The sequence below is a fragment of the Meleagris gallopavo genome, chromosome 1 (genome assembly GCF_905368555.1).
Source record: "Meleagris gallopavo chromosome 1, MGAL_WU_HG_1.1, whole genome shotgun sequence".
In the NCBI taxonomy this organism is placed as follows: domain Eukaryota; kingdom Metazoa; phylum Chordata; class Aves; order Galliformes; family Phasianidae; genus Meleagris; species Meleagris gallopavo.
Window position 1 is genome coordinate 79,189,789 of NC_139404.1, and position 14,542 is coordinate 79,204,330.

The 14,542-nt window shown below is 45.1% G+C and overlaps 1 protein-coding gene across 6 annotated transcripts in view; it reads right to left on the minus strand.

The window, feature by feature from the left end:
* The window catches only part of VANGL1 (VANGL planar cell polarity protein 1), a 42,263-nt gene that overhangs the window by 27,229 nt on the left and 492 nt on the right, over window positions 1-14,542 (minus strand). For 2 of the 6 annotated variants that reach the window (XM_085237069.1, XM_085237030.1), the window contains exons 2-4: window positions 7,643-7,920; window positions 5,712-5,838; window positions 2,322-2,929 (exon numbers count right to left, since the gene is read on the minus strand). In XM_085237069.1, coding sequence (XP_085093195.1) covers window positions 2,322-2,929; window positions 5,712-5,838; window positions 7,643-7,725 — 818 coding nt within the window. In that variant the 5' untranslated portion in view covers window positions 7,726-7,920. Of the gene's footprint in view, window positions 1-2,321; window positions 2,930-5,711; window positions 5,839-7,642; window positions 7,921-8,215; window positions 8,705-10,900; window positions 10,965-11,778; window positions 11,918-13,554; window positions 14,438-14,542 lie in introns of those variants that run through there. The other 4 variants (XM_085237049.1, XM_085237041.1, XM_085237056.1 and 1 more) reach the window with 4 other exon arrangements.

Sequence of the window (14,542 nt, forward strand, 5' to 3'; positions counted from 1 at the left end):
GTAAAGAGAAAACTGCTCCAAAGAGAACACTGTTTCTAACGCTAGTGCTATTAAGGCCTGGATTCTCAAGCAAATTCTTTGTCTACAAAGTCACAGTTACCCGTATTGTGTCATGTGATAGAAAGCATAACTAGATGGGAGATATCTTAGGCTACAGCAAGTGAGGATCTGCTTAGAAGTGATAGTAGAAGGCACAGAAATATGAAACTGCTTACCTTCGGAGGGTCTGTAAGGTCCTCAGATAAGCACCTCCACTGCCAACTGTTAGCTGAGGTCTGGGAAGGGGTGGATCCTGGCTCCATCCCTTCTGGTCACTCAGGTACACTGCGTGCACCTGAGTTCCCTGAGTTGACTCTGCCTTCCTACCAGGTACTCAATTGGTGGTTCACACCATGACACAGCATTTCCAATACACACAGCTAAAGACAGACAGGTAGACTTTGGCAGAAGGAGGATCTTAATTCCTCTGAACACAAATCAACAGTCAACTACCATGCAAACCTTCTCAAGCCAAACCTGCACTTGGTGTTCATACGTAGGCATACACATGCAAATACTGAATTCTCTGTGCACAGTTCACTTCTGTGAGAATTGTCACGGCACCCCCAAGGCACAAAGCCACAGTACAAGGGAGCTCTTTGATAGCTTCCTCCATCGCCCTCCACTTTCAGATTAAAGAGATGCCCTGGATCTGCCACCTACCATAGAGGAATTTGCAAGTTTTAAAATAAATAAATAAATAAATGAAAAAAGAAAATCAACAGAGATTGTTTTTTGAACTCCAAAGCTGACCTTTGGGTAAAGCAACTGGAGTGCTTCCATTACAAGAAAGGAGTCCTGCCTCACATTTTACAAAGGAGAACCAGCAGTGTCCAGATCTGGTTCACGTAGGAGACCACAAGCCTTTCTGTTAAGCCAGGATCAGCATCCAGGAGTCAACTCCCAGACTTGAGCTTCAACCACTAAATCTGCTTCAAAGCAATTCCATTGCTAAGCTAATAACTGGAGACTGTTCCTACATCCACTTAAACCAGCAGACACTAATCTCTCCATCTGCAATAAATATGCATGCCATAGGGGTCTGGACAAGATAAGTGGAGCAGATGTTTAAGCACGCATACAGTCTGGGGAATCAGCTTCAGAGCTGACAGGGCACAGGAATGAAGAAATTTCTAGACATCTTCACATGACACAGGAACTAAGGAGACTGAGATAGTCTTTCTTTCTTGTATCTCTGTGGAGAGAAGCATTAACCCCAGGAGAAAGGCTGAAGCAGGCATGCATAATACCTGCAAACTGCACAGCCCTCAAACACTCCTAGATGCATCTGACCCATCAAACTGGTCAACAACAATGACAAAAAGAGCAGGTACCATCATGAATCAGGACCAAACCAGGTGTAGTACCACAAGAAAACAAAAGCACAAACAAACAAATAGCCTGTATCTACATGTGTCCCAGTACTCATTAAAAATATTGTTCTTCACTGTTCAAGCTGCTGGAAAGTTCTGGCTGCACTAAGGCTGCTTCAGAAGAAGTCTCCCCGCAAGGCAGTGCAAAAACACAGCCAGCTGCTGAACTCAGAAAAGAAGGGGAGTTCTAGGCCACTGAAAGCATCCCATGGTGTAGCTCCATGCCTCACCCTTCAAGGTAGCTCCTACTTGTCACAAAAACAGGTGCCAGAGTTCAAACACCTGAAAGCAAACATTTCAACCAGTCGCCAACACCTCACACAGGATCTGAATGGCAGTGCTAAGTCTAACACAAGGAATATTTATTCAAGTTTCTTCCACAAGTCCTGGCTGCACAGGGGAGGACAGACAAGATGTGTTCTGCATTTCAGCACATTAAATTGCTGAATGTTTTCTTACTTATTTCCTTCAGCCCCTGCCATGTGAATGTAAGGAACCTGCTGGCCAGTCAGGAGGCTCTGAAGAGTGATGTTCTGATGTGCTGTCAGAGAGCATCCGGTCCACGCAACCACAGAGCACAAACAACCCTCAGCTACATGAGGAAGCCTCTCCTCTTTACTCCAGCAAGGAGACAGAGAAGTCTTAAGTAAGCACCTCATTGGGCTTAGCCCAATGACCAACCTAAAGTTGAGCTATCAGCTCTTTTCATTCTCTGACTCAAGGGATGTTTATTCAGGTTTCTGAAGCAAGGACAGCCCAATCCAATTCGGTAGCATCCAAGGGACTAGGATTCCTCTGGGGAAAAATTCAGAAACAAAATGACACCATATAAACAAATGCACTTGGTGCTTCCTGCTGTGGCATAGCCATGTTTATCTACACCACAGGACTCCAGTGGCTTGTACCTACCTCAAGTGCCCCAAGCTGTAGTATCGTGATTCTCCATCTGTTGAACGAACAACCTTGACAGTAAACATGGGCTGCAGCTGCCGTAGCTCTAGCAGGACAATGGCCAGGTAGTGAATGAAGAGCAGTGCATCCACCAGAGACACTGCATACTGCACTATTCCTTGGTAGTTGGTGTCCTTTGAGTCCAAGATGCGAACGCCATAAAAAAGCCAGTAGGAAAACACAAACAGGAAGATGAGGACCAACAAGAGGGCCCGGAATACAAACACCCTTGGTATGTCTGCCTTGGGCTGGCGGAAGAACAGAGCCCAGGTCCCGATCAGAAGAATGAGGAGTTTAAATGCCACAGAGATGAACAGTCCCTCACAGACAGTACCACATGGCTCCAGATCGTCCCGCCACAGGATCTGGGGCAACAGAATGAAGGCGATGGGGGTAAGGAAGACGAGGAGTCCGAGAACAGCTGCCACTGTTAAACCAAGGTAACGTTTGCAATCCAACCCAACGCTGTCCTCCAGATCCTTGCTGATCCTGGCTATGTCCTCCTGGGAAATGCTGTGCTCAGAGGTACCTGTGATTGCTGTTGTGGTCTCACCCCAGTTGTCATCCTATGAGAGGAACAGAGAAACAACAACAGTGAAACAATTGGGTTATTTCTTCCAGATCTTCTATTTTTCTTGCCTGGAAAAGGCTTATAAAGTGAGACTTAAATCTTCTATGTAAAAGCAATACCTTCAAAATATTGAACAATCAACCCTGAAAATTAATAAGAATCAGCCCAAATCAGTGACTATAAATGCTGAGTGGTAAAAACCTGTAACTGTAGAACAGGTTTTTTGTAGCTCAACTTTCTTTGCCTCTTGGTACATCTCAGAAATTCTTTTTCCAGTATACCTAAGTGTGTAATCACACACAATTAGTTCTTAAGTACTAATAATACAACATAACTCTTGGAAAGTGTAGTAATCATCAGGTCCTACACAGAAAACAAGGACTAGTGCTCTGCCAGCCCATGTAGTGGGCTGTAGTGCAAGCGAATCACAGAATCACCTGGAAGGAGAAAGTCCATTTTAGTGTTTCAAGCCAACCGCAGTTATTACCCAATCATAAACAAGTTCACACATTGTTTTTCCATCTGTAAGAGAAGCAATTGCACTTCTAGCAAGTTATTCTACCTTTTCTTTTATTCTCATCTACAGTAGCATTGTCCTCAGTGGCTAACATATTCAAATAAAAGTTAAATTTGAACAAAATCACAGGTAGTCATTGAAAATATTTTCCAGTATGATGCTTTAAACTTACTGAACTGTGAATATAATCAAGCTTCAGATTACAAAAGACTTTCAGAAAGCCTAATTTCTTTCCTTGCTAATTTCAAAGGACTTTTGCAAGCTAATACTTCCATCCCATGATGCCTTCAATTGCTACTTCTTGGTACTAGCACATCCAAAGAGCTGTACTGACAGACGTGGGTTTGGGATTGACTCACAGTTGCTGCTGAAGTGACTCATACCCGAGAAGACTCCTGGTGCTTCTCACAAATACGTACCAAACAACGTCAATGCACGTGTTTTGCTGCTTGGCACCCAACACCTTTGTAGCTCAAGGCTCATTCAGAAGTGCATATTCTGCTTTTGCTCTCACCCTCCCAAATCTTTCCTTCTGCAGCTTCGGTCATTTATAGGATTTACACCTTCTCCCAGACTTTGGCAATTACATATGCTGAGCTAAGCACTTTGTTTTAAAGCAACAGACATCATTTTATACACAAGACACTATACTTACAGACATGAGTGCTGCAAGAACGTAAAACTACGGGGTTTCCTACTTACCACAGCACTTGAATATAAAGCATTATTCACTTCTATAAAAGCTACAGGAAAGACTCTTCAAGAACTTTTGGGAGAGGAGTGGACAGAAGCAGCAAGACTGCTGTGAACAACTTTGGTAATTTAACTTCCAATGTACTTCAACACCTCCCTGCCTACAGTAGTAGAGTTTTGAGATAGACCAACCACAAACAGACAGTAACTCAAATTAATCTAAGGGTTTTTTGAGTCACTCCTCATCAAAGCAGAGAAGAGATACCTGTACCATAAGATTTCCTGAAAAGGAGCAGGGAGTAATCATGTCTCATTTTCCTTTTTGCCCATGTCTCCAGTAAAACAATCTAAGCATTTCAAGTATTTTATGGTTATGTACGAAATAGCTCTGCATGATTTCATCCTTTTGATCGACTGCGAAGCTGTGCAGAACAGAGAAGGGACAGAAACACCACAGTAGCTTAAGGCTACAGCTCAGAAGAAAACAGGCAACTCTAGTCCCAGTCTACAACTTCAAGCAGTTCCTCCCATGGCACAAATATCAAAATAATGCAGTTACATGGAAATATAAGTCTAAATCTCAAATGGTATGAGGTTGCTGAATCCAATCCAGGGCACTCTGCTTCCCAGGAGTAAAGTCTTGCTCATGTATCAATTCAATTTCCTTTGACTTTAAAACGCATTGAGGAGGTTTCTGCATGAAAACAAAGGCGTAAAAATTTGCCAGAATGTTTACATATACTCAAAGTAATAGCTGGGACTCTTGAAAACAAATATTTGATTACAAAAATATTAAATGGAAGTACGTGATGGGCTTGAAGCCCTTACACATGTAAGGGCTACCATATGCAATCTGAATAGAAAGTTGGCAATTTTGTTTGGAAAGAATGAAGGTAGAGCCCCATAGCCAAAAACAAACACACCAAAAATGCAACCCAGGAAGCAAGAAAATATCCTGCATTCTTTGTCTTGCAGAATCAGTCATTCTTTGCCAATGAATACGCACCTTCACATTAACTGCTAGTGCAGAGAGTGTTGGATCCATCCTAGATCCAGCCTAAAATAAGCACTCTTCTTATTTATTAATAATGATATATTAGTTTCATTGAGTTTTGAGGTTTTTTTCCCCTAAATTCCTAGCTATTTTGCACTACCTTTATACTTCTTGCCTCCTTTCCTTATTCCTGGCCCTAACATTTTACACTACGATCCCATGCAAATCCTGTTTAAAGACAAAAGTGTACACACAGGTGAAAGGCTTGACCTGAATATTGCACAGTGAGATGATGGAAACACATGTTTCTATAGAGCTTGGCAGATAACACTCTCTGGAGACAGAAGCAAATTAGTGCCCCAGGGGTAAGTCATGTCAGCGCTGTCAAAAGCAATGCTCTCAGGAAAGACAAAACTGATGAGACCTTAGTATAATGCATGAATAAGCAGTATATAGGTCATGGTAGTGTACTGACAGCATGTAAGCAACATGCCTCTTCCTATTCATGTGAGACAAAATCATAGGCTCTGTTCCAGAAATCAAACTCCACATTTAACTTCTCTGCCTCCTTACCTGGCCCTCCTCTGTTCGAGAGGCGTCGTTCCCGAGCAGCGGTTCTGCAGGAGGTGTCTGGATAGTGACGGACTTCTCAGACCGACTGCCATCTTTGCTTCGTGGTGATTTGTGCCTGTCCCGACTCCTTTTCCAAATAGAGCAAGAGAAGAAGAAAGTTACGAAAGAGTTCCTGGAGCACAGCTTGGAACCTTTAACTTACTTGCAGCAGGTGCCCTAAGAATTTGGTTTCAGTCATGCTTGCTCACCTCTTGATCAACACTGATTTAATTTGCAATAAAACTAGCTTCAAAAGAGGAAGAAAGTGACCTTGCCCAAAGCAGCACACAGCCCCGTGGCTGGTGCAGTTTAACTTGTCAGTTACTGAAGAGGGTCACCACAGAGACAAAGGCACATCCCTACCATCTCAACTCTTCTTAAAATGGCAGTGCTGGGCTTAAAAGGGAAGCTTGCATTCCCTCAACAACTGACAACTGCCATTTGGGACTAATTAGTCTACACAGCTATCCACCTATAATAGGGTGTACCACAGGGACACGCAGACATAACACAAGGAAACCTCAGTTCCTACAGGTTGTAATCTTGTCAGCTGGGACCTCAACACTGTAGGACAATTGGTGATATTTATTTGCATTCCCAGCTAACTTCTCACAAAGAGAGCAAGAACATCAATGGCAGCAGGGCAGTACTCACTGTCAGAGTACCTTTGTAGATCTCATGGCTTCTAATCTGAGAATGTCCCAAGATGAATTAAGCCTGACCAACCTGCTTGACAGTACTTCCCTCCCATTTCATACCTGGACAGGGAGGTGGCCTTTGCACCAGAGACCCCCATGTACTCAGACACTGGTTAAAGCCCAGGAGTGACCAGGGTCCCAGCACTGGGTTGTGGTAATCCCAAAAAAGGCTTTATGGGTGGAAACTTCCTTCTGTTTGCAATAAGAGGCTCTAGAATTTGGTATGCTGTTTTGAAAACCTGTAAGACATCTTTCCACACTGCATTCTGAACTTCAAAGAGCAATTCATACTGGGGCATGGATTGATGATGTTAAAGGAAAAGGTGTTGGACAAAGGGAAGAAAGACAAATTAGATATTTTAGTCAAGAACTGGACTGCCAGCAAAGAGGCTATTTCATGGAAGAATTCCTTTTCCAACCACGAGGGATAACTGCTTCTGAAATGCAAAGTTATTTCGGACCAACTCAGTTCTAAGTTACAAAGATCGTAAATGGAACCAGTTTTGCTTGTAGAACTAATGATGAAGATTAAAAAAAAAGAAGAAGAAAAAAAGGAAACGAAAAAAGAAGAACAAGCATATTTTCCAAGTAATTAAATGTCTTAGAGTAAGAGGTTTTTTGATGTCACTCAACTACCAAAACAGAAAGAGAACTTGCTATTCAAGTTCACAAAAGCCTGTCTTCAAATCCAATCAATGCTGATAAAGGACTTGTTGTGGACCCAAGCACCACTTAAGTTCTATTAGAAAAAAACACCACCAACAAAGAGAAGTCAGGAGGATGGGGAGGGGAAGAAAGGAAGCCTTATTGTTACACAATAAAGAAATGGTATCAGAATAGAAACAAGAGGCAAGTATCAGCTTAGGAAGTCTGACACATCTCCCCAGAGACTCTATTCATCCCTCACACTTTAAAGCAAAGTCAAGTGATTTTTTTTCCTTGGGATGGCGCTTCTCCAATTTTTCTAGCCACATGCAACCCCAGCATACAACCAACAGTTTGAACGTCATTAAAATAATGGCATAATTGCTTCCTATCTTGTCACTGGGTTCCTCTGGAGAACCCTCGGCATGCATCACCTCTAGAGCTGTAGCCCCGTTGATTACATCCTGGCTTACATTTTTTTTTTTTTTTTCCCCACAGGACACATCCTAGCTTAAAACAGCAAGTAATTAAAAATAAATATTTCCTTACCCTTGTCTGTGGGCTTTTTTGGAGTGACCTGAGTAGTGGGAGTATCCCGAATACGTCGATTCTGTATCCATTGCAGCAGACATGGGGTCCACAAGGATTTTGTTTAGAAGACGAGTTCTCGGTGCTCCTGAGGTGGAGTCCGTGATAAAAGTGCTTTCCTGAGTACTCTTTGCTTCCCAGTCATTAGTGAGGCCTGGTCCTTGGGGAGCAAGTGCACTTCACTTGCAAGGAGTCCTTCCAGAGGCAGGAGGGGGGGAGCTCTGCTCCTCACGATCGGCCTAGGAAAAACAAATAGGCACGCTAAGCAAAGCAAAACAGCATTCACGCTGTGTTAATTCCCTCACCCCCATCCACTTGGCCACATGTCACTAGCTCCTCACACTGTGCGCAAATTTGCAACCTCATCCCAGCCGATATCTCTGTTTCTGGACTGGAGACACAGCCATCTGCAGAGCTTTAAATAAGCTGGTAGAAATCTAGCCCATTTATCCAAAAATTTGAAACAGCTTCAGTCACTTGCAGAAGACCTTCGAGCCTTGGTGAAGACTGGGCATCCTGGACACAGATACTCACCCCTAGAAAAGATACTGGGCTTGACTTCCACATCCCCATAACACACATCCCAAATACCAGCAGGTTCAGAATGGCAGCAGTATACTCTGCTGCTCCTGAGGGAAGGGACGGGGGTGTGTGTGACTATCCCAGCAGAAATGCTGCAAACAATCAGACCACCGTGTCTGAACCTGCTTTGTTTTCATAGTTGCAAGGTGTGCCCATTTTACAAGCATTTGCTACTTCACAATCGATGGCACTGCGAGTGCCTCCATTCCTTCGCAACCTTTGCCTCCAAAGCTAATTTGGGCTTTGAAGAACTAAATTTTATTAAAAGTTATAGCTATATATACACATACTAATCGCACCAGGGAGAGTTGATTAGAGATCATAACTGGCTTATATGGGCCAACATTTCTTGTGGCACATCTCCACTTGGAACAGAAGCTTAAGTCCTACCTGCAAAGGGCAGAAGAGAGCTGTCTGTTTTGGGATGGGAACATGGTAACAGCAGAACAGCCTCTAATAGTTACACGCCAAGAACTCTGAACCCTGGGGGGGAGGGGGGGGGGAAGGAGGGGGGGAAAGGCAGACATCCAGTTACTTCCCAACTCTGTATTCTGCATTTGTCAAGAAGGAAAACAGAAGAATTAGGGACCAGCCAGGGGGAATTAAACACAGTGCAGGGTTTGACATGGAGCAGCGCTCTCCCATGCTTCCTGCCAGACCACTGCCCTGAGCCAACACCAGCAGGACAGAGGGCTATAGGCATGTGGAAGTCTGAGCAGGCAAAAGACTGCTTTAAATAAAATTAAATCCCTCCGTTTCTCTCTGCTCACAACACTTTTTAAAGCTGTTAGTAATAAAAGAATCAACAACTGCTTTCCATCTTCTACCTTCCCAGAGAGGAACAGCAACCAAGCCTAATACTAGGCCAGCTCCCCTTTCCAGCCACAGAATTCCTGCACCAGCACCTCCAGAAAAGCTCACGAGACCCCTCTGCAATGCACAAACCCTGCTTGAGAACCAAGTCCAGGCTCCACAGGCTTCCTTGGCCCACAGCATGATGTGGAGCTGCAGGCATTTACCCAAAGCTTGGGCTCACCAGGGCTCCCAGGAAGGAGGTGGTGTTGGGGAACCTCTGTACACATGAATTCCTAGGCTATAAGGGAACATTGTGCCTCAAAAAGCTCCTCAAAGGAAGCACAGAATTTATGAAGGACAAACAAGAATGGAAACATAATTCCTGGTGTTGGAAGGGGAGAATGATGATGAATTTAGACTGTACAGGCACAGCAAAAAACAAAGCCAAGGCACGGCACAGTTTGAAATACAGCATCATGACTGTAACAGGAACTAAAATCCCCCAGCCAGGGAGACATGATGCAACACATTAGCTCCCCAGAGTTGCACACAGCCTGGAACTTATGGCTCCAGCAACAGGCCAGGATTCAGAAAAGCTGGTTTTTAGCTCTGTCCTGCTAGGCCACCTCAGAAAAAATCCCTTCCTCCTCACTCCAAAAAGCACTATTAGACCAACAGAGATGAGCACTAAAGTACCTTGTGAGCACTACGCGTGGCAAATCAGGAATACCCTCACAAACACAAGAGGTGTTAACAAGTATTATGGGATTAACCCACTCACTGTGGCATTACTAGAGAAAGAGAGAGCAACCATCTCCACAAGCATAGGAAAGCCGTAGAGAAACCTGTGAAGGAGGTTTCAACACATGTGTTTTTCCTCCGATTACTTCATCTTTTTTCCCCCCAAATCCCAGACAGAAGACTCAGAGCTAGAGATGTCAGGGAATATTTCAGCAGACAGAAACTGCTGTGCAAAATGCCCAAGCTTCCTAGACAGGAACCACAAGCATGCAGTTCCAGTTTGGCAGTGGGGGAAGCAAGGCAGCACTGGGTATGGGAAGCAGCCTTACAGTAAGACTAACATGGGAGCATTGAGGCAGGCTGGATCATGCCAACTTTCATTTTCTCTGTAAACAGGACCAACGGTTTTGACATAGCTCTGTGAAAAGTCAACAACCAGGCCACCAAAAAACGTTACGTCTCCTGGACTGCAGTCAAAGGCAATGTGATGAACTCAGGAACTTGGCACCACCTCCTGCCCCAGCTGCAGGATGCACTGGGGGCTGAACAGCTCTTCCCACCACGGCAACTGGGAATAAAGCAAGCCCACCCAACCTCAGCTGGAAAAAGCAGAAGATGCCTGGCTTTGTCTGGTGCCCAATTGAGGCTGACCTTCAGGAAGGCTTCCTAGATTTCTCCATCAGAAGATAGCCTAGATTGCAAGCCCAGTCCAGCTAGAATGAAGCAAAGAATCTATGGTGGAGGTGCACAGTCTGCAGAGAGAATCAATCCAGGTACACTCTCTGCAGTCAAACCAAGCAGGGCACCTACCTCCTGGTCTATGTCATGGCAGGAATGACCCAAGAAAGCTTCTGGGGTTGCTGAGAAGGAGGTGGGGGGGCCCCCATCAGTTGGGGCCTCATCCCTCCAGAAACAAGTGTGAATGAGAAGCCCAATCCAGTTAATTCAAACAGCTTCACAAGAGATCACTACACCTCCTGCAAAAGGCACGGTCTGTTTGCAGAGCACCTGGCCCCGTGTGAAACAAAGCTCCTTTGGCTTCAGGGTACAGCTGCACTGTACTTGGGTTTTGACAGGAAAGACTGTGTAAGTAGCTCCCACCTCCGCATCACAGTTCACCACTCTCAGTTGTGTCAACACAATCTTCAGAGAGCAAACACCACCACTGTAAGGAAGGAAAAAAAATAATAGTAATCTCCCCTCCCTACCTCGCCACACTTTTGTCTTGGGTCCTTTCTGTGACCCAGTTCATAGTACAGCACCAAAGAGCAAAACCAACCCTGCGATGGAAAGTGGCAGAAGCAAACACCTAGAGGGTGGATAGGATCTCTCCTCTGTTCTAACAAACGTGTTGTGCAAGCGCACACTTTGCTGCCAGTAGTAGGGCTGAGACTCTCACTTTGCCTCTCCCTCACTCACAGACGAAAGAAGGAAGCTGTTGATTTCATCTTACTGTGAATTCCTTGACGGAAACAATGCTAAGGAGGCCCCAGAGGAGATCTGAGGACCCCAGTCAGTCTGGCAAGAAGCATGGCCGAATCCTGCACCACAGGGGAGAAATGTAGTTACCCCAAGTATTGAAGAGATCACTATAATTACAGTTCCTACACAGCTATGCAACTCATTGTAACTCCCTCTTTTCATTTGCACATAAATCTCCCAAAAAAAGTTCTTTTGAATTGCTATTTTCCATGCTGGGAGCCCAATTCCATTTCCAGTGAAGTTTGCTTTGTGATCGTCTTCAAGGCAGCACAATTTGGCTCCCAGCCCGAGGGAAATTTAAAGGAGCAAGTTACATCTTTAAATCAAAGAGGGCAAACGCAAACAAGAGCTTTTTTTGTACATCCATGCTTTCCCAATGGATTTCCCCCTGTGGAGCTGAGGCAAACAATTGTATCCCAGCCTAGCTTTGAAACCTTCGCCTGTGCAGTTTCATTCTTACCCAGTTTAGATCTTGCAACCTATTGGAGTCAACTTACCCATTTGTGCATGGAGTTTCAAATATCCAGAAGTGTCATATGGAGTTACATATATCCAGAAGCAGAAGCAGCCACCAGTGCCCACAAGTACGTGTGCACGTTCAGTTCAGCACACTCCAGGCCTCACTTCTACAGTAGCCTAAAGAGCAAAGGATGCCTGCTAGCGATTGCGACGAGTTTTACAGATTAAAGATGCAGAACCCCCAAGAGCCATGCTAAGAGACAGCATCAGGCTTCAGGAGCAGAAATAATTAAAAGATTGCTAGACAGTCAGGAAACATTCCAGAGGCAGCAAACTGACTCGGCAGTTACAACATATTCCTGTTATTCACCTCAAAAAAACCGACGTAATTCACTGCATTCAACTGCACACATAGAAAGATCTATGAGCAATGCCACAGGAACCTTTTGCTTTTGAATTTCCTGAGCGGGCCCCAGTCCAGCAATGTGACCTGTAAGCACAAGAGTTCATCCACACTGATCTACTCGCAGAGCCAAGGCTCTCCGTTAGGTTTAACCGCCAACAAGCTCTTGGAAGTAGTTGTTTTGGAAAAAGTTTTTTCCAAAAGCTTATATACTTCTGCATGTCATTAAATACGTTTCAATCTAGCCTTGAAGTAGGTAAACCAGGGCCTTCGCTCTTTGGTGGCGGGTTCTGATTTGCAAGCCCCTCATCCTAAAAATAAATGTTTAGCAGTCAGCAAATCTAAGCCCTCTAGCGATGTGTTCTCTTTTCTTCACTGCTCACAGGCTCCTTAGAAACAGTTCACAGACCCCCGGGAATTCCCAGCCCTTGGGCTGAAAGCCATTAATCCATGACATGGATATTTCAAAAAGAAAAGAAAAGCCACTTAACTTATTGGAGTGATCCACCTGCACGTTTTATCATAACGCAGACCTGAAAATTTAGCGGGGTTATCTCAATCGAGAACAAAAATGCCTGAACAAAACCACCACTGTGGGAACAGTGTTTCCACACCACCTCAACATACAGCCGATCCACAACTTGGGAAGCTCCACTCAGGACCCCATCAGTCAAGCCCTTCCCAGGAGGATGCCCTATGCCCACTGTAAGAACCACATCTGTGCTGCCCAAGTTTGCGAAGCACACAAGCAGCATCCAAGTCATCAATCATGCAAATTATGCCTTAGTTGCTAATTTGTCAGAGTAGTACAAGGAGTGCAAGCTCCTTAACATCTCCCATGTTAATGGACCTCCAAAAGCACTTCTCAATCCCAGAACCATGCAACATGGCACAAAATATTGTTTTCTTGTTATTCCAGAGCACCTAAGACTGCACATATGCAGGAACAGAATTTTCAATGCTGGTATCTAAAACCCCACAGCCTTGCTGAAACAAATAGAGCAAATTTGCCTTGAAGCTTGTGCTTCAGACTGCCTACCAAAACAGATGGTACCCACACCTCATTTTCAAAGTTTACTTGTATCCACAGTAGTTAGATACCGGAATAAAAATCAAAGGCTATAAATTATAAAGGTTTCTCTACTGAAAGCATACCCTCTCCTTTAGGATACTCCACATCTTCCTGAATTGTCTATTCGGATTTTAAAGAATAAGTCTAAAGACCCTAAACAAACCCCCAGGATGGAGGCTCCCTCTGATGCTCTCCTGCTCAATCCATAACATACACCATGTAGACTCGGCAAGAACAAAGCACACTGGCCCCTGAGAAAACAACCAGTTCTTCAACCTAAATCAGGTAGCTGATGATGAATTAAAACTCCTGAGGTAGTTCTGAAAATGGTTTACTTACTCTTTCTGCCAAACCTTCACAATGACTGCTTCCAGCAGTGTCACGGTTCTCTGCTCAAGGCTGTCTCTCGAACTCCGACACAGCACAAGGGGCCACACGTTCTCTAAGAGCAGGGTGACATTTTTGATACCATTCTCAACTCTGGTTTTCAGAGGGGTGGGGTGGAAAGAAGGCCACCAGAGTAGCAAGACGCTCAGTTCTGCAGGATAACCGCAGTCACAGAGGCTGTGTTTCACTTGTGTGGTTCTGTGGCAGTAAGCCCTGCCAGGTACACGTATCCATAATACAACAAGAACACTGCTGCTGCTAACTAAAACCAAAAGGACAGTAGCAACCACAAGGAGTTCTGTGTTTGGGTAAGCGCCAGCGGGCACAGCTCAAGCGCCTGAGCCCGTTCCAAACCAACGACTGCAGGGCAGCTAGCTGGGTGCCCGGGAGGCTGGCACAAGGCTGGAAGCCCTTCCAACACCTCGTGTGGCTCATGCAGAGCATTCTGTGGGGAGGCTTTCTGCAAGGCTCCATTCATCATTTATTTTTCGAAATCAGCAACGTGTTGACCACTAAACTAACTCTGGTCTCAGAGCGTCGGCCAAACTCCCGCGGGGAAGAATAGCCAAGCACGCTGAGGGCCAAACTCTCCGAAGATCACATCGTTTGGGAATGCTCTGCAACTCTTCCGAAAGCCGGGACAGCCCAGAGACCTCACAGCACGCACTCTCAGCGCACGAACTCATCGGTGTCATTTCACGTATTCACTTTTTACGGCTGGAAAAATCCGCGGTCAAGGAATTACGAACAAACGCGGAGCCAAAGCTACTAGCTCGTAACCCCGCTGATCCTCCACACAAGGCACGGGGATGTATTCCACGGCGTCCACCCGACGCAGCGAATAGCTTTGCCCTCTGTTGGGCGCGCTCAGCTCCGCACCGCGAGCCGGCAGCGCCGGGGCGCGGGGAAGAATCTCCGCTCAGCTCCCAAGCAGCGGATC